The sequence below is a fragment of the Eptatretus burgeri genome, chromosome 9 (genome assembly GCF_056783735.1).
Source record: "Eptatretus burgeri isolate ZD-2024b chromosome 9, Ebu_testis_v1, whole genome shotgun sequence".
In the NCBI taxonomy this organism is placed as follows: Eukaryota; Metazoa; Chordata; class Myxini; order Myxiniformes; family Myxinidae; genus Eptatretus; species Eptatretus burgeri.
Genome location: NC_140969.1, coordinates 19,588,991 through 19,612,763, shown reverse-complemented (window position 1 = coordinate 19,612,763; position 23,773 = coordinate 19,588,991). Strand labels below are relative to the sequence as shown.

General features: G+C 40.9%; 1 protein-coding gene across 4 annotated transcripts in view; it reads left to right on the top strand.

Annotated features, from left to right (window-relative positions):
- The window catches only part of LOC147019652 (voltage-dependent calcium channel subunit alpha-2/delta-2-like), a 388,928-nt gene that overhangs the window by 217,030 nt on the left and 148,125 nt on the right, over window positions 1-23,773 (top strand). For all 4 annotated transcript variants that reach the window (XM_085894265.1, XM_085894263.1, XM_085894264.1 and 1 more), the window contains exon 6: window positions 6,140-6,263. In XM_085894265.1, the coding sequence (XP_085750391.1) occupies window positions 6,140-6,263 (124 nt within the window). The remainder of the gene's footprint in view (window positions 1-6,139; window positions 6,264-23,773) is intronic.

Here is a 23,773-nt window from a genome sequence, read left to right as displayed (position 1 = left end):
TTGTTTATCCTGGGTACCCCACCCCATCCCTCTCCCTTCCACAGATCTCCTCATGTCTCTGTTCCCCACTGTTTTGTGCTTGTCCAGGTACTTGGTCTTCAGTTCATATTTTGTTCAAAAATAAATAAATAAAAATCGCAACGTTGTCACTATTGATTTATTGACTCATTCTGAAATAATTCTTTAAGAATGATGTCAATTAAAAAAAAAACAATCCTTTCGAGCTCCAGATAATCAAGCATTTGTGGGAACATCCCCGAGAGACTTGTGGTCTCGTGCAATTTATTTGATGCATGATCATAAAATCATTGCTTCGGGCTTTTATAGCCACCTTGTACATCATTTAATACCAATCTTTGCTGAGGATGGATATGTATTCTCGAAATAACGCAACCAAATATATATATATATATATATATATATATATATATATATATATATATATATATATATATATATATATATATATATTTTTTTTTTTATTTTTTTTTTTAAGCATTTATTTTATGTGGAACACTCGTGCACAAACTCCCAAGAGTCTTCATTGTAATGACGTTTGTTTGAAGTGTCATGTCTATGGATATATATATATATATATATATACATCATTTAATTAACCACGTTCTTCTCACCCTTAAAAGGTTTTGTCATTGCAAAACAAATAATGGGCTGCAAGCACAAGCCTGAAAGCATTTTCCCTTCCACCGAGAAGATGTGCCATCAGTTTGGCGAACACTAGGCCTTTCACAAGTCCAATCATTTCAGGCACACAAACTGCAACTTTCACCGAACAGCACAATATCGGCTTGTATTGTATTAGGCAAGCCAATTGCTAACAAAATGCCAATAATCATTAATGAAATGGGACACAGAGCTCTGAGTAATGTCAAGAGATGTAAGGAATTGTGCGGTGCTAAAGGCTAATTCGATAGCGCTCATCGTGAAGAGGGGCAGCAGCACAGGCACTTTCTCCAATGTAATTTATCTCACATCGGTGTTAACATTACCTTTATTATAGTCTCTGACAATAACGTTTCGCCAATGGCTGTGCAATGTCGTAAAGTGAATTTACGAGTATTATATCGAATGACTCGCAATAGTTGTACGTCACTCAAAATGTTTTAAAATGTCTTGCATGTTTGTCTGTGGGGAACCTTAATTTCATTATGCCCGATAGTGTTTCCACTTGCTAGGTGTCGATACGAGAGACAAACAGGGACAACTGCATATTTCGATTTGGGGTTTACATCTCGACCGAGAAAAATTAAATTGACAAAAGAAAAAGATGAGATGATAATGCACGTTGCAGATCGGATGTGGAGGAACGTGCAACGTTGGGAGGGGATGAAAAGAAGGGAAGGAGGAAGAATGTAATATTTCCCCCATTTTTATTTTTCTACCGGTTCTGAGGTTCATGGAGGAGCTGAGACCACGTAATGTGCACACATTTAGGCACATGCATGAGGCAACACCGGACTTGACTTCAAACAAACACAGCCGCTGACATCGGGTGAAATGACGTAACCTCCCATGGTGCCTTGTCTTCCAGCAACGCCATCTTTGTTGGGTCATTTTCTCTCTGCAGTCAGCTGGCCAATTGATGAGTAAATGCACCTTCCCCCTACCCCTCTCCAAGCAACCAATGGTTGTTTGTCCATGCGCTATCCATTTTAGATGCTGAGCATCAAGCAAGGAAGCAGCACATACCATTTTTAAAGTCTTTGGTATGACTCAGTTGGGGTTTTAACCACCAACCTCCCAGACTCAGAGCGAACGTACTAACCATTACACCACCAAGTCTAATCACTACACCATCGAGTCTAACCACGACACCACTGACTCTGGTATAATTTTGCACACACAATATGAAAGAATATTCAAATTCCTGATCAATGAAAAAAAAGTTAAATTCAAACTTGAGCTGTTTGAAATAACGTACTAATTTCCACCAGAAGCAGATAATCCATCATGTGTTTGGTATCATAATTATGACAGTGCAGGTACAGTTACCAACTAGAATGGCACTCGGTAGAGCGCATATCTCCGCAAGGCTGAACAGTTTACATATTGTATCCCACTGATAGACCACCTCTGCTGACCTGATCCAAAATCTGATCGGCTTGTTTTTGGCACCTACCCCACTCTTCCACCAATTTCCATTCAAATCCATCCACAACTTTTTGAAATATGCTTTATATCGTTTTTGGCCCCATCTTCCAATGGCAAAGAATCACTTTAAACATTAAACAATTCTCGTATCTGGATCCAGATCTTCACAAAATCCAATCAATTCTTCTTTGTCACTCACCCAACCTGTCCACCAAGTTTCGTCCATATATCGTTTTTATACAGTACTGTATATCGTTTTTAGCCCCATCACTCAATCGTGAAAAATAACATGAAAAAAATTCTCAGATCCAGATCGGGATTAAGGTCTTTACCAAAATCGAATCATTTCTGAAAATATGATGCCAATGATCAATCTGGATGTTTCCACAAAACGCTCAACTCGGCGATAAACTCATTCTTCCCAGTTTGTAGAGTTAAACTTCATTTGCATGATAAGCTGTGGATTACTGCAAAAATAAAACCCCTTATTCATTCTTGACAAATCACATTCCATAGAGGAGATGGTGCTCACTGGAAGCGACTCCGAAACAAGGTGAAATCAGACATAGAAAAAGATAAAGCGAAAGTAGACTACTATTCACATCCCACATCCAGCATCTGAAATGTAGTAACCTGACTGTTTGGTACCATGAAATCCATGTTCTAACAGGAGGTGGGACACAGGATCAGGTGCATATTCAGGTTCCTGGATTATCACCCATTGACAACATGATGATGATCACTTACATGATCAACGGCCACAGTGTAGCAGTTACCTCCAATTTAGCACCTATCAAAGTGACAGAACTCCCCTTGTATCTACCTTCTCCGAAACTGTGCCCCATGGTTTATCCTTAGGAAGTTTATAAAGCCATGTCCCAGGTGCAGAAATCAACATCGGGAGGATCCGAAGGGATTTCCGCGAGGCTCATTTGCACTTCCTCTGTTCAGTTATCAACACTCCTTGCTCACATCATTCACATTTCCTTTCGGCAAGGAAAGGTTCCCGATGAGTGGAAATGCACCATCATAATACCAGAACCAAAAACAACCCTCCTATAATTGATAAGCTAAGACCCATATTGTTGACAAGTCACATTACCAAATTAGCCAAAGGATTCATCCCAAAATGGACATTACAAGATATGACACCGAAATTGGACCCAAATCAATTTGGAAACCGGAAGTCATTCGCAACAAACCATTATGTAATCAATATGTTACATACTTTGCACGTAAACGCAGAGAAGCCCAGATCGTCCTCTACTATCATCCTTTCAGATTTCACGAAATCATTCGATCACATCGATCACATGATTGTGATTTTGAAGTTGATCGACCGTCAAGTATGGCCAGCAATTATCCCATGGATATGCGATTTTGCATCATCCTGCCAAGAATGTGTCCGGTACCATTCAATCTGTTTGGACTGGTCGATGCTGAATGCTGGAGTCCCCCAAGGTACCCGATTGGGTCCCATTATTTTTTGGCAGTGATAAACAATGCAAATCCATCCATTGGAAACGTGTTGTTTCAAATATGTGGATGATTTATCTTTGATAGAGTGTCAAGACTCGAACCAGCCTTCAAACATTCAACTGGCTAACACCAACCTCGTCAAGTGGTCTGACACAAATAAGATGACATTGAACCCGTTAAATATGAAGTCGCATTTATCCATAACCACCTGAAATGCCAAGCAGTTTTCATTGGAAATGAAAAGATAGCAAATGTCAGCTTCACCAAAACTCTTGGCATCTTTGTGCAAAATGACCTTAAATGGGAAAAGCATGCAGATAGTATTGAAAAGCGAGCAAACAGCAAACTACACATATTACACCTGTTGAAATGCTATGGCCTCCCACGTCGGGATTTGATAACCATATTCACGGGCTACATTAGGCCAATTACCATATATGCAGCACGTTTGTGGAATGGGGCTCTCACAAAGAACCAAACGCTCCATATTGAAGAGTTCAAAAAATGAGCTCTTTGATTGTACTTGGATCAGAATACACTACGTATATAATCAATGGAAGATCGCAGAACATCTTTATTTACATTGTTCATGAGAAAAACTCTGAAATGTTCTTCACAATTCAGGGACTTTCTCCGAACAACAAATATTATTAGGACTCAGACGCAATGCGAACATACCAGAATTCCATTGTAAAACCATTCGCATGAAAAATAGTGCTCTTCCATATCTTGTCAATGCAATAAGTGATGTCTGAACATTGTGAATCATTGTTGAAAATCACACCGGTACCAACGTTGACGATGATTTGTAGATAATTTTCACTCTTTGTTCATCCATTCTTCTTTTCTTCTTCTCTTTTGTTTAGTTTCCTGCTTCTCCCCAAACTTACTTTCTACTCATCCTCCTTTTTCTTCTTTCACCTTTACTTTCTGTTTTTCTTCTCTTTCTTCTTCTTTCTTTCTTCTTTATTTTCTCCTTCTTTTTCGATCTTCCCTCCCCCCCCCCCTCCTTTTTTCATGCCCTTGTTATGATATGCAAGGAGATTATAGCACTGACTTTTGACTTGAACATTATATCTTGTTTTAAAGTCAACACCGCAATGTGAGTGCAATATATTCTATGCTGATACTGTCAAATTTGTAAATCCTTCGACACCGTTGATGCTAATACCGGTTCTTGTTTTGATTATTGTCGTATACTTCTGATCTTATTTCCATTGTTTGTATTCTTAGTCATCCTCATAACATTAACGTTTACCACGTTTGTGGTAAAATGAATGTATGATTGCACACATCTTGTAATTTTTTTTGTGTTGAATTATTTTAGATTATTCTTATATTTTAATTTGACTATTTATATTGGCAATAAGAAGCAATTTAGCAACGTTTTACTAATTACACCAATTTATATGCACATTTCAGGTTTTTGTATCTTTTTATACTCTGGCATGTTCATTTTATGTAAACCATGTGCAAGTTGGCTGCCATGATATATCGGAAGAAATATCAACATTTTTGGATTTGATTTTAATTCTTCATTCTCGCACACCCAATCTGTCTTCCAGGTTTTGTCCGAATCCGTCCGCGACTTTTTGAGATATCATGCTCTATATCGTTTTTGGTCCAATCTCTTAATGGTGAATCACTTTAAAAATTCTCGTATCCAGATTCGGATCTTCACCAAAATCTTATCATTTATTCCGTGTGAAGCAACAAAACCTGCCCCCAAATTTTGTCCAAATCTGTTCACAACTTTTTGAGATATCTTGTTCACAGGCAGACAGACAAACAGACAAATGAAAACACAACCGAGATGCATAAAATGTATACATTTATCATTAAACAGGAATAGAAGTAACGACAAGATATTGTAAGATGTGACTTCCAAAGCAGACAAATTGATTTTGTTCCACTCGACCAATGTGTACCGATCTCGTAAAATTTAATCGGAGGAATCCTTTTCCCACAATGGAGTAATTGCAGTGAAGCATTTATTCCAAAAGTAAAGTTGTCATTCCGTGTATTATTAAAGGAACACAACGATCTTTTGTTGAATTGAGGAGTACATGTAGTTTTTTAATCAAACAAAATTGCTTCTCTTTTTTTGTTTGAACCACCAGTTTTTCTTATATGAAGAGCAGCAAACTTCTTCGAATCACAGAAGATTGCTTTTACACTCAAGATACTTAAACATTTAATCACACCTTGATAGTGTTCTGTTTAACTCCATCAGTCTTGCTTGCCTATGATGTCTTCTTCCACAAAACTCAATCTTTAGAGAAGTGTTTATCAAGTGAGAATCTGATCTATCTCCAATAACTTGCAGAACTATTTAATTCACTGAGAAGCAAGTAGTTTCTGATTTATTTATTTTTAACCTGCAAAAAACTTCCCTTTTCAGGAATGACCTTTGCAAGCTAAATCTTGCCAGTTATTGAGTGTTTGAATCTTTCTTCAATGAGTTTCTCAGATAATAGGATTTAACATCTCAGATAAGAGGATAATATGATTGCAGACACATTCGTGATTATTATGACTGTGTCCCATCCAGACCTCCACACAGATGCCTCAGGATGGTGAAGTTGAGAGGACGTACGAGCTGGACCCTGTCTTCGGCACATACGTTGACAAGAACCGTTCCACCGTTCAAATCCCCACAGATATCTATAAGGGCTGTGAGTGTTCTGCAGTATAATGTTCACTTCTAATAAGTTTGTACATAAATTCTCAGTCTAAGATATTATGTCAAAATATTATATAATGTTGCTTAAAGATCTAAATACTACTACGACTACTACTATTTCAATGGCCCAGGTTATTCCTGCCCACTTGTTAGGTCGGCTGGGGAATGATCCTTTGGCCGAAGTCTCAAAACTGGCTGGCACCTTGCCTGATGTTCAACTGAAGGTGATTTGAGCAGAAATGTATCATTTGTTCAGGGTACTGGTGGTAGCTCACCAACTCTTCGCAAAAGACACCATGGGTCTTTAACATCCATGAACGACCAGTACTGGTAAACAGTCCGTCCACCTTAACATCGTTCCGAAGGACGGCACACACATTGATGAATCATGTGAAACACAAGGATGACAGTTTGTAGCTGGGTCGGGATTCAAACCCAGGCGATACAGCTTAGAAGTGAGTGTGCATACATCAAAGCTATGCTGCCAGCTATGTGATGCACTCTTTATATATATAAGATTCTTCTTACCTTCCATTTGTTATACTTCCTTCAGCAGTTCAAGGCCCTGGATCAATAAGCTCTCACTAATCCAGCCCATCGCCTTCCTTTTCCCTTGGTTCCTTTGTTATCGGAGGTCAACCTGAATGACTATGCATGTCACCCATCTTCCTTCACTTGTTTAAAAAAATAAAATGCTTCATTTCAACAACTAGAAACAAGTTTTATGAAAGCAGCCCTATTGATGCTGTCAATTTGCTCAGCAATAATGTGGACAAGGATGGGAGTTGGTGTCAATGCAGTGTTGGAACACCTTCGATTACAAGTTCATGTAACTCGCCGATCAATGATGCTCCTGGTGTGCGCGGCTTTCCCTCTCTGGAGTGCTCTTTATCACATTGTCATAATTAACAAAAATATACATCGTTGCTGCATGACATCGTAATTTGTCAATATGAATGGAAACATGTAAAATATATTATATGAACATACTTCCCTTCACTCACCAGTGTCATGACGGATGAGGTTAAAGTCTGCAAGTCGTGGCTAAACTTGTACTGATGATATCTTTGGGACACCAACACTTAACAATCGGCTACAGACGCCGAAAAACACAACAGATCCACACAAACAAACCAGGTAACTCGTAATTTAACCTAATTTTGTCTGCTGAAAAAGAATAATGAAATTGCATGTAACCAAAATATTCCTATCAAATGAATGAAGGGATGTTGGTTTGGGGGGGGGGGGTGGACAAACCTCCCTCTCACAATGCATCAAAACGCTTAATTTTGTAGAGTTTACAGGGTGGTCCAAAATGATGTGCAACTTTTCAAATGGTTTTTACAATTTTACAAATGTGTGTTTTTATTTTTATTTTCAAGCTGCCTAAACAACAAGTTTTTTTTTTTTTTCAATAGAATTTTCGATCATGCTGAACAATATCTCTGTGCCCCAGCGGACGGTCATTGAAGAGACTTTTTTTTTTTCAAAGAAGTCATATGTTTCTACACAAAGGCAGTTTTATATGGTCTAGTTTAATATGGCAAGAATTCCAGAGTACAAAACCATCAAATGTATTGTTGAAGAGTTTAGAGACAGTGGAAGCATGAAAGACCAAATTGAAGGTCGAAAGACCAAATTGACCAAATTGAGGGTTGACAACCTTCATTGAGACTCCTGACAAGATGGCGGCTGTAAGAGAAGCTTGGCGGGCTTCTCCAAAAAAAGTCGACACGCCGATTTGCACAGCTGGTGGGAACTTCTCGCACGACTGTTGGCAGAATCATACACGACGATGAGAAACTGTGTCCGTACAAGATGCAGTTACTGCAGCACAATACCAAAAGAAGTAAGAGGAAGAGATTCGAATTTTTTGAACAACTTATGGCCTCCATACTCCACAGATCTGACTCGTCCCAAGTACGACATGAAAAATGGGGTCCCTCAAAGCTAAGTCTACAAAAACAACCCACACATAATGCAGGAGTTTAAAAATAACATCAGATGGGAAATCAGACACATACCAGCTTCAGTTCTCAGCCAAGTCATCAACAACTTCAGTGTTAGTGTGGCAGCTATCATCCAGATTGCGCAGTGCTTGGATTGAGTAGTTCATGGATTGCTAATGATATCACACCTTATTGCTTGTTTTTCATGATAATAAACCAAAAATCTAGTCCTATATATTACAACATGAACACAAAAACAAAATTGATCAATAATAAAAGATATTGTAGTTAAATTAAAAGTCGCACATAATTTTGGACCACCCTGTATATTCTGTTGTTTGTAACTTCCGTGATTATCACAAATTTTCTTCTTTTGCACTATTTTCCGATTATTTTTCTTTTCTTTTTGTACGAAAGTACTCATATGCCTGGTTAACTCACATATCCCCATCCTACCTTTCAGAAATTTGTCTTGGCCTGTTCAATGTTCTCGTAAATAAGCACTTATCTCGCGCGCATGGGATCCCAGTTTCAAATAATGCATGCTATGTCGATTTGTCTGTTGTCTTACTGTGTCATACAGTGGATGTGCAAGTATACAAATGTCTCGCCTCCTCGCAGGGGGTGGGTGGAGATTTAGTTTGTGCCCATGACCCGACCATGGGTACTTCCAACATGTATGCAAAATTTGATAGTGATCGGCCCAGACGTATTTTTTTTTTTCTATGATTTTCAGACATATACATACACATATACATACATCCAATTGCCTTATTTAATGTAAAAGGATAAAAGGTCTGATTTGATTTTAATTTTTGCAGGATTGATAAGGATTCGGACATTTGAACAATCTGAAGCAGTCACCGTTTTTAAATTATTTATTTAATGTCACGATTGTTTATTTTGTTTGTCAGCGATAACCTTTGAGTGACAGCTTTTTCAAAATCAAATGCCTGCACATGATATGTATATATACATATATATATATATATATATATATATATATATATATATATATATATATATATATATATGTAGGACCTGCATTAAAATTGCATATCTCGCAAATACAGAGGACTTCAGTTGTTGCAGTGGATTGAAACATATATGACTTGCTTTGCTCTTTTGCCATTGAACTGTCAATTTTGAGGGTGGAATCCTTGTGATATGGATTTTCAATGTGGTTACAATTTACCTTGGAAATGTGTTTCATATCTTATCGCATCATAATATTTCAAAGGTGACACGTATAATGCACTTTGTGGGCATTCAGTAATCTCTTCCAAAATACCCTTCAGAAAATCAAGTTGTGTGGTTGTGTCCTTCGCGTAAGAGTAATTATCTCGTGTGCCTGTCTGTTTCCTTCTCTGGTTGTAATTGCTACTTGTGGGTTTTAGAAGGTAATCTTTTCAGAAGGAAAGGTGGAACGGAGTCCTCACAAGACTCAAATTATCCACCACCATTTCAGTAAAGGATCACATTTCATGGACCAAGTTGTGAAGTTTTGTTGTTTTCAAATTTTTGTTCTGAGGGCTCTTTTTCAGTATTGTTACTGAACCCCGGACAAACTCCAACCGTATGTAGTTTGTTTGTCGTAGTATTCCAGAGGATGGTTTTTAAGCTCTCAGTGATGTTCTTCTTCTTCTTCACTGCCATTGCTCCAACTATCACCGGCACAATGTCGGTGCTCTTCAACTTCCAGGTTCTCTTGACTTCATTTTCCAGATCCTGTTACTTGATCATTTTCCTGATTTCCACGTTATTTAGACCAAGGTCCCTGGGTACTGACACTTCAGTAAGTCATGCTATTTTTTCCTTTTTGTATCTGAGTACTTGATTTAATAATTCGTGTTTGCTTTGTTTCTTCTTTTAACTTGTTTTCTGCTTTTGTTCAATTATAAATTATTCGTTATTGGGTCATTTCTCTTCTGCCTTTTTAGTTGCTTGTTGTCTGGCTTTATTTGTTACGAGCAAATACAACCCGTCACTTCACTGACGGGTATATTAAATGGGAGGGGGTGTAAGAAGGAGGCGCAGGAGAGAGGAGGGAGGGACAGGAGGAGGAGGAGGAGGAGAGAAGAGAGAAGGAGCATTGGAGAGAGGAGGGTTGGGGAGCGAGAAGGAGTGGGGGAGTGAGGAAGGAGGGTGAGCGAGGAAGGGTTGGGGAAGGGAAGGCAGCGTGAGGTGAGGGGAAGGCAAAGCAAGGTAGCATGAGGGAAGGGCAAGGGAAGGCAGCATGAGGGGAAGGTCAGTCCAGACAAAACCGACGTCCACACACATCCGGAGATATCCACCATCTGGATACGTGCGGAGATAACCACCGTTCAAATCCGTGCAGAGATAACCACCATCCATGGGCATAGCTACTGTCCACATATGTCAAGGGAAGACAGCGTGAGGGAAGGGCAAGGTAAAGCAGTGTAAGGGGAGCATCCGTCTGGACATAACCACCGTCGGGACATGTCCAGAGATATCCACCATCCAGACGACAACTATATTAATGGTGGGGGGGGGGGAAGAGAAGAAGATGGGTGGGAGAGAGATGGATAGAGGAGCGAGGAGGGGTTGGGGAAGGGGAGGCAGCATGAAGGGAGGGGAAATAAGTGTCAGGGAAGGGCAAGGGAAGGCAGTGTGAGGGAAGAGCAAGGTAAGGCAGTGTGAGGGGAGGGTCCATCCAGAAATAACCACCGTCCACACGTATGGCGATAACCACTATCCGGACATAATCACCATCCGGATACATGGGGAGATAATCATTGGGGTCAGCTTATTGGACACAGCTACAGCAACTCCTTGGGTATGGTAACCATCAGAGCGACCAGACCAATAGTAGGTGTAACCACCCACCATTATCTCGCCGCAATCCGGTCTCCGAACCTCAGAGAGAGCTGCAATCCCGATGTCCAAACGCTTGAGCTCAGATGATAACAGAGACAGGTGATCATCCTCTCTTAGGGATAGGACAATAGGACCGCGTCAGGTTAACCCAAGGAGACCGCCGTCTGGTGGACGACACCTCAGCACCACTCCGACACACTTTCCCGCAATCTGACCCAGGGATGTTACCCCGTGGTTTCCCTCCTTTCATCAAAGATTGGGGGTCCCGAAGGCTTTGCCCCAATCCCGTCATCCGGTAAGCTGCCCTGCGAAGGGAAGCTGCATAGGAGGTACTCCCACGGAGTGGGTTTTCAGATTTTTTTTGCGTTTTTGTGTTTTGCGGAATGAGAAGGGTTTTAGGGTGGCCGGAGTGCAAATTCTGCCACCAACCTCCTAATAAAAAAGTAACCCAACTGCAGGAGGACGTCCGCAGACACAGTTGGGCACTAGATATGGATGGCCATTGGCTCACAAGGAGCTCCTCCACCCTTTGAGTCCCCAGGTGTTTATAAGCATTGCAAAATATCCAGCGCTTCATAGATATGATTCTATCAAATATGGGCAAATTGGACAAATGAACACTTTTTTAGCAGTCGGAACTGCTGCTAAGTTCACTTCTGGAGCTTAAATTTTGTAATTCGGCTTAATTTCAGAGATTTTCGAGGTTATGACTTGTGCAGAAATGAAATAGTCACAAACGCTGGTGTCTCCTTGCGTTTATAAGCATTGAAATGTACCCAGTGATTTTTAGCTATGATGAGCAGGCATTCGATAATATGAGTGTGGAAAGTGGAAAAAAATAACTATCGTTAAGAAATCGTTGCGGCCTGTTCTAAGTAAAGGCATGGTTCAGCAGGCCAAAAAATGTGGTGGCTTCAGACCCCAAATGTGGTGGCTATCTATGTGCAGAGATATATATATATATATATATATATATATATATATATATATATATATATATATATATATATATATATATATATATATATATATATATATATATATATATATATATATATACATATATATATATATATATATATATATATATATATATATACATATATATATATATATATATATACATACATATATATATATATATATACATACATATATATATATATACATATATATACATATATATATATATATATATATATATATATATACATACATATATATATATACATACATATATATATATATATATATATATATATATATATATATATATATATATATATATATATAAACACACACACACACGACTGGTCAAAAGTTTTAGAGCACCCCCATTTTTCTAGATTTTACTGAAATTTAAGCAGTTTAATGTTTCAATGTACTCTGAAATTAAAGCACAGAACAAATAATCAATTGCATATGAAAAATAAATCATGGAATCGTTTTGTTGAACAAAATTTAATCTAAATTTTTGACTCATCAAAGTAGCCACCTTTTGCAGATATAACAGCCGAACATATTCATGGCATTCTTTCGACAATTGAAATCAAATATTGTTTGGAAAGTTCTTCCCAACACTGTTGCAGAAGTTCCCACAAATGTGTTGCACTTGTCGGTTGCTTTGCTTTCACCCTTCTGCCCAGTTCATCCCAAACCATCTCGATGGGGGTTAAGTCTGGAGACTGTGCTGGCCATTCCATTATTTGAAGCCTCCCGTCTTGTTCTTTTCTTCGAAGGTAGTTCTGACATAGCCTGGAGGTATGTTTTGGGTCGTTATCTTGCTGTAGGATGAACCCCTGACCAACTAGGTGAAGACCAGAGAGTATTACATGGCGCTGCAAAATGCTGTGGTGGCCCTTTTGGTTCAGAGTGCCAGTCACTCTGTGCAAGTCACCGACTCTGGATCCAGCAAAAGAGCCCCAGATCATCATGCTTCCTCTTCCATGTTTGACAGTTGGTGTCACACACTGAGGAACCATCCTTTCACCTACTCGACTGTGTACAAAAACCCTGCGTGATGAACCGAAGATTTCAAATTTTGAGTCATCGGTCCATAAGACCTTCCAGTCTTCAGTAGTCCACTGGCGGTGCTTCATGGCCCAGGCAAGCCTCTTTTTATTATTTTGCCATCTTAGCAATGGCTTTCTTACTGACACTCGACCTGTCAAACCTGCAGCTCGAAGTCTTCTCTTCACAGTTGAAACTGAGACCTCCTTACTTCGACCAGTGTTAAGCTGTGCTTGAAGCTGCCTTCCTGTGAGCCACCTATCACGCAAGCTGTTGACTCTCAGAAACTTGTCTTTTGATTGTGTTGTGGCTTTGGGTCTGCCATACCTCTTCCTCTCAGAGTTTCCTCCAGTTTCCAAGTGCCTTTTGATGGGGGAGGAAACTGTACTCACTGACACCTTGGCTTACTTTGCAATTTCTCGAAAGGAAAGACCTACACTTTTAACGGTTCTAATGGTCTGTCTGTCTTCCTTTGTTTATTGTCTTTTTCTTGGCATTATGATAGCAATATACTACTTCCTGCAGTGCAGTATTGTCCAAATAATGCTTCAGAAGGTGTAGCAACACAGTCTGTTCCAACACTGGTTTTATACAGACAGAGGGTTTGTCACTAACCAACAAAAGTTGCGACAACTGCAGAAATTGTCTGCATCAACTTTCAAGGCTTAATTTACTTCAATTGCTGCAGAACAGCTGCAGTTGCTAACCCATTACTTGTTCCCTAAAAAGGGCCTTTTTTAATAACTCTGAAATTTACATTATTTTTCAGTTTTTGGTAACCTAAACTTTTTTTATAACCTCTGGCAGTTTACTGCTGAGCTTTGTCCAATTTCAGGTTATTCACTGGACTAGAACTGCTTAAATCTCAGTAAAAACTGGAAAAATGGGGGTGTTCTAAAACTTTTGACTGGTAGTGTATGTGTTTGTGTATATATATTCCTATGAATCTATATATATATATATATATATATATATATATATATATATATATATATATATATATATATATATATATATATATATATATATATATATATATATATATATATATATATATATATATATATATATATATGCACACACACACACACACAGACACACACACACAGTTGCTGAGTGTGTTGAACGTTGCTGTTGTTGGTTGGCATCTCCACATGTGGTTGGGTTTCAGGAGATGGAACAGAGAACTTCCAGTTCTCAAAGTATACACCTCTCTTGATTTTCTGTGTGTGTGTGTGTGTTTTCCTTTTTACTGTTGCGACTCTTGTAGACCTTTCCTGGGCTGTAATTGAACTGTCAGCTCTTGTAGACCCACATCGGTTGTATTTGAAGCCACTAATGGAACGATTAATTTTGTACTTTTTTTGTTATCTTTGACCTTCCTGTCCTTATCCATCCAGTTACATCTCGTACTCAGCCATGTAGGAACTAATGCATGAAACAGTAGAAGGAAAGGGGTTATCGAGAGTCTATAGCTGTATGAAAGCTGTGATATGTCCCATCACTCACTAAAAGCATTGCTGTCATTTCACGGCTATTAATTGTGCTAACACGCCCGCCACAGCTAATGCATGCACTGTCAATTACGACAGTGGTAGATTAATCTTTGTCACAGCAGTCCGTCCAGACAGGCTTTCTATGCCCGCAACCTCCACCTCATGCTGTGTGACACAATTGGGCGCAATGGGCCATTTTTACTGATACACCTCGCCACTTTACGTTCACGCTGTTGTCCCCCAGAGGCAGATCTAAGTAATATGCCGGCACTTGATTTAACTTTTGTTCTCACTATTTCGATTTTGTGTATTCAACTATGGTCATGTGTGTCTGTTGTGGATTGCAGTATGTGTATCCCGTTCTGGTAGTTTTGGCCGACAGCATGAAAAGGCCCACCACGGTGCTCAGAGTAATTTTGGACCAATTGGTGTTTTCAGTGTTCCACATAATTTGATGCAGAACTATCATTATTAAATAATTGCAGTGGTTACCTTCCTTCATCCCAAATTGGCTTTCATTCAAAATAGATGGCAGGTGACTTGTCGTGTGATCTAACATATAACTTTCTTTAGTGTAAGGGCACCATAAAAAGAATGAAAATCAAAGGCAATGCAGTTGTTGTTTATTTATTTTTCTTGGGAATCTGAGCAGCTGTGGATTTTAAAGATTTTCACTGAGTTTATAAGGATGTTAGTGGGGTATGCTTACACTTTGTAAGCATTGACAAACCATGCGTCCCCATTGTCTTGGATCGCTCACCTACGTTTGTTTTTTTCATTTTTTTATTTTCATTTATGGACACTTTCCAACGGTTCTGTCATTTTTCCCGGTGTATCAGCTTTGATGTCCGTTGGCACATGAAATTACCCTGCTTCCCCATTGTGTCGGGTCGCTCACCTACATTTTTTTCATTCATTTTTTTTCATTTATTTCTATTTTCATTTACGAATGCTTTCCTATAGTTGTGTGATTTTTTTTTTTCCGGTGCATCGACTTTGATGTCCATCGGCAATCAAAATTTCAGCTTTCTACGTCACCGGGAAGGTGCCGATCTTTAATATCAGTAAGTGAGTCTGGTTAGAATGACCTTTATGTATTAGTTATTCCAAAATATCAAGATGTGAATTTTGTTTTTTTACATAAATAAAGAAAACAAAACAATCATTATAAATGACACAATTAAGTAGTCCTTTATTTGTTTTAAGCATTGGGCTCTGTTGGACATTGCAGGCTCACATGCCTCTGGGATGTTGATAATGTAATGTTGGTATCATAGTTCATCTGCCTCTTCGTCCAAACAATTGGCAACCCAAGAAGGGGAGATTCAGTAATTAATTGATGCGTGCTTTTAATGTACGCCCAGGGACTTGTGATGGTAAATGCGACCAGTTAATGATAGCAAGGAACCTTGGACATGGAAAGAGGTTCCTTCATCCATTTCACATCATATGTATCGGTCCAATTTTGGTGAATCTTTTTCAAATTTTCTCGACTTGTACTTATTTACACATCCTAATTTACTAAAACTAACATATATTTAATGCAACTGCTCGTCAGAGTCTTTTTGGCCATGAGCTTGGCCCAAAAGTCCACCAGTTTACCACTGACGTGTTCTGTTGCCCAAGTACATCTAATGTTTGCATAGAATGTGCACATATGATTCTAACTAAATTTGCTTGTAATTTATCCATCATAGGTTTGAAAACTTGCTCTTTAATAATTTTTCATGAAATTTATTCAGCTTGTATGATTAGGTTAGGTGAACAAGAGACTGTTGTCATAACGTACATAAAAAAAAAACATTCAGTGAAATATTATTTACTTTGGGTGCGTGTGCAAGCACGTGCGCACACATATGCGTGCATCGCAGCACACGTGGCAATGCTTGGCTTCGTGCAAAGCTGCATGTGCTTTTGCTTTGAAACTAAAACCCACGCCTGAGGCTGCAAAGGCAATTGCACTGGAAAGCGTTCACATTAAGAGCCCGCTCAATTAAAAGCCTCACCATGAGAGACTGCTGCCTTATAGCGGGACTGCAGAAAGAGCCGGGCCACGCTGGGCCGAAGGGCGATTGGACCGCAGCCAACACAGTGCGCTGGCGGGCACTTAGCACCCGGCAACACTGCTGCTTAGGAGCCATTATGAACTGGCCGAGTGCAGCCATCGTTCAAATCTGCAGGCCGTGCGCGGGGTGCAGCAGCAGCAGCGACGTGATGGAATCATTTGCCAGAGCCGGCAGAGCATGACGAGTGCACACCTGGCACACTCTCACACACCATATGGTGCCAGAGCACATGTGTGTGTGTGTTAAGCTTCTTGCACTCACACAATGCAGACATCCAAACTGGCCATGTTGGAATTTGTATATTTCAGGTTAACTGTGAGGACATTCATATGATTAATTGCAGTTACTATTATTATTATTATTATTAATTAATTTACAATCAGCATGCTGAAATATATGTTTTATTACAACAACCAAAGCTTAAGTTTTAGTTTTGAGTCACAATGCATTTGGCTCTGAATATTTATTTGCGTTTTGGTGCTATGCCGGAGGGAGCCATCATGTGGAAGTCATGCTGTATTGATACAGCTGCTATTGTAACTTTTTGCCAGCATGAGGGCACTGAAATCTTTAATTTTTTTCATGAAGAATAGGCCATTGTGGGATGGTGCTTTCACTGGCTTGCAAACCGCTCACATCCTGTCATCCCTGCCTATTGCAGTTAATCTGGGTTTGAATCCTTTCAGCTATAAACTGCCATCCCAGTGTTTCACAGGCAGGGTGATCCATCAACGTGTGTGCCGGCCATCGGATGGATGTAAAACTGGACGTCCCGTCCACCCACATTCCTCGGTGGACGTTAAAGATCGCAATAAGAAGATGGGTACTTGGAGAGGAAGTGCCGTAAATCCTAACTTTACAGATTCATCCTCTTACAAGTCGTAAATTTTTGTGTGTGGTCTTTCTTTTCTTTCTCCAGGAGTCGAGAAACATGGAAAAGCTAATTAACAGATGGAGGCAGGTCAATAGACGAACAGAAGGGTGTGGGGAACAGGCAGATAGTGTTGGAAATGTATTGTAATTCAAAGACATTTGCTGCAACTTTCAGCACCAATACCAGCCGTGGACGTCCGAGTACCCATTGATAAATAGCACACGCCTTTCACAAACTCTCAGAGTTGTTTGATATTACATTTAATTATTTAATTGCACTGGGATTGTCATAAGGCCAAAAACAAACAGGCATTCCACATAATCACGATAGTTTGCTATAAGTTTAATTAATATTTATCTCAAGCCATGGTCATGTCTCCAGGTCGGTTGGAAAAAAAAAATTCTGGGTTTTCGAAAGAGGACCAATCCTTTGGCAGATTGAGATTATTACCATCGTTTACATTTGTGAAATTGCAGCAGAACTAGGCACCTTACTTTTCTTCCGCTACTGGAAATCATGTGATGAATCCGTTCTTGTGTTTTATTTTTAGCTACGTACTCAGTCATGGTGTATTAATCTCAAGTTTGTGTGTGCAAGGCTGAGATCTCGTGAGTCTTAGGTCCAGCACGTTATGTCATTTCTTCTGTCCTTTGCTCTCGCCCCTCATTCTCATTCTTCATCATCCTTCTCCCTTTTAGAACTCAAAATAAAAAAGTATATTATGAATTCCCTTCTGGTTCGACGCATCTGAACCCCGTTCCGGTGGTGGAGTTTGATGTTGCATCAAGAACTCCATTTCTCACTGTCCATGTATGACTCTCACACCTCCAAACCCCCAGGAGTACCTTTGGCTGTGATTTTTTTTTCCCTCCACGACCACCTCTTGTTTGTCTGTATGGTGTGTTATCCCAAAACCGGTGGGGTAATGCTTAAAGCATCCACTCCGAGTCTGGGAGTTCAGTGGTTCAAACCCGGTCCGAGTCATACCAAAAACCTTTGAAATGGTACGTGCTGCTACCTTGCTTGATCCCCATATAGGTTAGCATCCATAGGGAAGAGGAAATTCCTCCTTCAGAAATTCCCCACTGAATGTGGGAAGAAAGGCGGCACCATTGTTGTGGCGTTGCTGGTTCCCAGAGTGCCCCAGGAAGTGAGGCACTTCCCCCAAGTTCAGTGGCCATATTTGTCTTGTCTGACAGTCCTGTGTTGTCTCATGTATTCATCTGTTTGTCCATGTGTATGAGATGTTTGCACGGCAGCTCCACTATGAATCCTAATTACTTATGCCTCCTTCCCATATTCAGCAATTACAACTGTCATCATGCCAATTGGCTCGGCATTGAGACCTCTTCAACTAGCCACAGCAATGCATCAAAGGACTTCTGTGAAGCGAGTCCATGAGCCTAAAACGGTTTTAACTTTTCTGCCAATGGCAAATCCTCATTTCTGGACTTGGTAAGGCCCAATTTTCCTGCTAACATGTCCTGTTCTTCCACTGCTCCATTTGGTTCATCTGATAACATGTTTGGGACAGCAAACATCTCTCTTGTTCTCCAAACTCTCTTTTCGGATTCAGATCTGGTCACTCCACCTTGAACATGCTGCTTCTATTCTCCCAACAATGGATGGAGGCCCTCAATATCAGACATGAGATCATGGCTGTCTCTGGACATATCTCGAGCTTTCGATACAGTCTGGCCATGCTCTCCAAACTGTCTGCTTATGGAATCCAAGGCCAACTACACTCTTGGATTTCTGACTTCCTCGACTGTTGTAGCCAACATGTGGCACGCAACAGAATCCTTTCATCTCCTATCCCTGTTAAGGCTGGAGTGCCCCAAGGCAGTGTTCTCGGCACCGTCCTCGTCCAATTCTTAATCAACAATTTCTCGGACTCTGTAAAATCCACTTTATCTCTTTGCTGATGACTCCACCCTCTGCTGTAACATCCCTCATCCTTCAGATATGCAGGCGGCAGCCTTTTCCCTCTCTGTATACCTTGATAGAATCATGAGCTGGTGAAACACTTGGAATATGTCTCTCAACCCTGACAAATCGACATATCTCTCTCTCTCTCTCTCTCTCTCTCTCTCTCTCTCTCTCTCTCACTCTCTCTCTCTCTCTCTCTCTCTCTCTCTCTCTCTCTCTCTCTCTCGCCCTCGCCCTCGCCCTCGCCCTCGCCCTCGCCCTCGCCCTCGCCCTCGCCCTCGCCCTCGCCCTCGCCCTCGCCCTCGCCCTCGCCCTCGCCCTCGCCCTCGCCCTCTCTCTCTTTCCGTCTCTCCGTCTCTCCGTCTCTCCATCTCTCCGTCTCGTTTTCCTCCCATTTACTTCCTTAACAAACCTCTACATTCAGTCACTCAAGCCTTTGGGCATCACCATCAGCCGCCATCTTTCTTAAGCAAACTATATATCCAAGGTAGTCTCCAAAGCCAGCCGTGGACTGTGCATACTCCATCCTGCAAAAGCTTTCCTACGTTGTCAATCTGAGGTCCTATCTATCTAAAAGCCCTTCATCCACACCTTGATGGAGTACTGCTCTTCTCTTTTGGCTGGTTCCCCTGCTTCACAGTTTGCATTTCTTGATGCCGTGGAAACGAAGACCCTCTAAATCATTGCAAACTCACACGATGAAACTGAATATCTGGGCCTGTTACTCTTGTGTTGCAGACAGGTCGGTGGTCTCTGTCTTCAACCACCTTCTTTCTTTTCTTGTACCTTCTGCCCTTTCCTTGCTCCATATTCTCCCATCCACTCCCACCCAGGTTTCTGCAAGTGGCACTTGGTCTGCTATAACTCCCTCCTGGAGAAACTCCCAAAATCCAGACTTGCTGCTCAACTCCACTCACTCATTCCTCTTTTTTCCCACACCTGTGGGGCCCACTTCAACATTCTCTTCATTCTCTGTCTTACCTTCAGGGCTTCAATACAGCTGTTCACCACCATATCAGGTCAAAAACCATGATCTTTTCTACCCCTGTGAACCCTCCCCAAGCCCATCTGTTTCCAAGTTTCCACTTTTTCCTTCCTGGGAATTTGCAGCTGTAGCCATCTGGCGCACCCTCTGTGTCCTCCCCTTGTTTTTCCCCACATCCCTTATTTCTTCAAGTCTTATTTCTTCTAATGCTTAGAGTTGGCTTCCTGGTTAGGGTGATGGCCTTTGGATCCTTGGATCCTTGGATCCTGAGTTCAAATCCCGCTCAGCTGTTGAATTAATACCAGGTGGTGTTAACTTGGCCTGGCCATCCTTCCGAGGTCGGCAAAATGAGTGCCAGCTTTCTGGTATACTGTGGTGTACTGAAATGTTTCATTTCATTCTTCCGTCCAGAGCATTAAGAAGGTAGTGCATTGCCATCTCTTGTCATCCCCAATTTTGACCCACGATCTTTATTACCCTTTCCGAAACAAACCCTCTTACTTGCTGATTTCAGTCTCTCTCCCCTCTCTCCCCTCTCTCCCCTCTCTCCCCTCTCTCCCCTCTCTCCCCTCTCTCTCCTCTCTCCTCTCTCTCTCTCCGCCCCCCCTCAAACCTGCTGGTGGAATTTGTTCATTTTGTTCTGTAACATGCTGATCCGCTCAGTCTTCTTGCTCTTCCACGAGCCTCGACCCTGCATGCAATGTTTTTTTTGAAGTGCCTGTGAAAGCTTGATTTTGGAACCTGCACACCTTCATCCCACACAGATCATGGAAGTGGAGATTTCTGGAAATGTGAGACATGACAGTTGTTGATAAAAGCTTGAATTGATCATCGGTGGATTATATGGGTATGAAGGTGACACGATATGGTGTCACGGCAGGTAATCATGACGATTACAATGTTGGCATAGCACCACAAGCACCATACTATCGGCTACGTTGGACCATCCGTCAATGGTTAAAAAAAATACTCAACCGTGCAATATACATTTGGTGTAATTATAACTTGTATAATTATAATTATGTAATTATATCCTCCCTCTCTTTGTGGTGGCATCTGATACACCAGGAAGGCCATGTTTCGTGACCCCCGTGCCATATTTCTCAATAAATTGAATCGGTAAGATGAATTGAATACAAAATACTACAATAAATTAGTTATCCTAAATATATGTACGAAATTATATGCTCATTAAGAGTTAATCAGAATGCTAATTACTGAAAATGCATTTTTTTTGTTGTTGTTTTTTTCAACATCAAAGATCCATGCAATCATTTTGAATGTTTATAAGCAACTGCATTTGCATTATCATCATGCCTTGTCATAATTGGAAGGTTGTCATTGCCCTCTTAGCTGTGATTGGCTCGCGATCATTGATCAGCTCGATCATCTCCCGAATGGCAGGGCATTGCAGCAATTCACCTTGAGGTGGAGGAGGTTGGGGTGGTGGCAAGGGAGGAGCGGTTATTGATATCCAGGTGTCATTAACTAACTTAACCGAGTCATTTACTGCCACGTGGGAATTCAACTAAGAAATTTGTCTCGCTAGTTAAATGGGATCTGCTGGTGTTCTTACTCATTTCCCCATCTGAGACAGTTGAATGGCAGTGATGCACGTCGCGCGATACATCCGTGACAGTAAATGCGAGATGCTTCAAAATCTGATCTGGATTGTTTCTTGAACGTAGAGTTATAACTTGTTTCGATTAATAATTTTGAGGGGTTTTTTTTTGTCTTTATAGTGTTCCTGATCAATACACATCATGAGTATCTGGGAGACAATGAGGGTGGAACAATGAATAATACATATTTATGGTCTACAAAAACATCAATTGTGTTGAAATTTAAGATGATTGCCTGTCGAGGGACAATCTATATTAAAGACCACCTTTGGGGAGATGTTGGAGGAGAGGGGTAGGTGGGATTGGAGGGGAGGGGTGTGACAAAGAAATTGCTAATAAATAGTTTATCAATGATGAAGTCCTCCATTGGCTGTCTGCATACATACACATCCTGCAGATTGCTACATTTGGACATGTGAAAGCTTCTTGGTCGATGGGATAAGTGTGTGTTCAAAGCTGAAGAATACCTTTCCAAGTATTGTTTTTGTCATAAATGCAACAGCTTTGATTGAAGTGGGGGCAAGATGCCCCTATCGAGAAAGGTAAGGCAAGATCTCCCCCTCCCCTCACCCCCAATACACTTAATCTCCTCTGTGTAGATTGTACATGTTCAGTATCCTGAACACCCACGCCGGAGGACTCTGCTTTGTGGTATGGTGGCCAAATTTAAATGTTTCAATTTACTGGACAATGGACTAAGGAGGATGTACATGACGGGGGTGATCAAGGGGGATCTTGTTCAGAAGCATCCTGCCCTGTATTGTTCCCTGAGATTAAACAAAATTCACATGACATGAGCTTCAAGTGAATACCGTATTGGAGATATTTTGGATGAAATAAAACAAACTCCATGGAGCCATTTTCCTCACTATTCTTTTTATCTTCTCGACATGTGTTCATTTGGCTGACAGGTTAGCTCCGGAGTAGCATACTCACCTTTGAGCTGATTAATCTGGGTTTTGTTCCCTCGTCAACCGTAAACTAATCATCCTGGTGGTTAATAGGTGAGCATTGCATCAATGAGTGCGTCAATACGCTATCCTTTTGAGGTGGCATTGAGCTGGCTATTCCATCTGCTAGCATAGCCTGGTGTTGGCTCAGCAGTTAGGGTGGCTGGCTTGGGATTTTAGGGTCCTGAATTTGAGCCCCGTTGGCTGCTGAATTAACACCAGGTGGGGTTGACTCAGCCTGTCATCTTTCTGAGATCAGCGAAATGAGTACCAGTGTACCCTTTGGGAAAGAATCAACAGTTGTGTGCTGCCTTGCCAAATATGACTTCTTCCTGCTCTGGTTGGAGTTGTGCTTTGGCAGCTTCCTTTGATGGAAGAGCCTGTCCATGGTGGAGTCTCAGACAGGGAAACGTTTGCAACCAGTTTTGAGTGGTCCGATGCGCCCCCGAGGATTACGGGAGGAACGACAACATCTGAATGGTGTTCCTTTAAAACTAAATATTCCTGCCCTCTTGATATTGTCATTGTGGTATTGTTGAAGTAAACTTCACCTGAAACGACACCGTAAACTAGGATGAGCTTTCTCTTGTGAAGAGACCATGGGGGAGGAGGCTTGGGCCTTACAGCAGTTATCTTGATCGGTTATTGCCATGTACCGGCACGCTGAGCTTGGTGTTTGGGACAAAACTGCTTCAGTCGCCTTAAGCTCGGTCAGCGGTGTGTGGCCAAGGTACAGGTGCGTGCACACGGGACGTCACCACTGCTGCAGCATTGCAAGTGCGC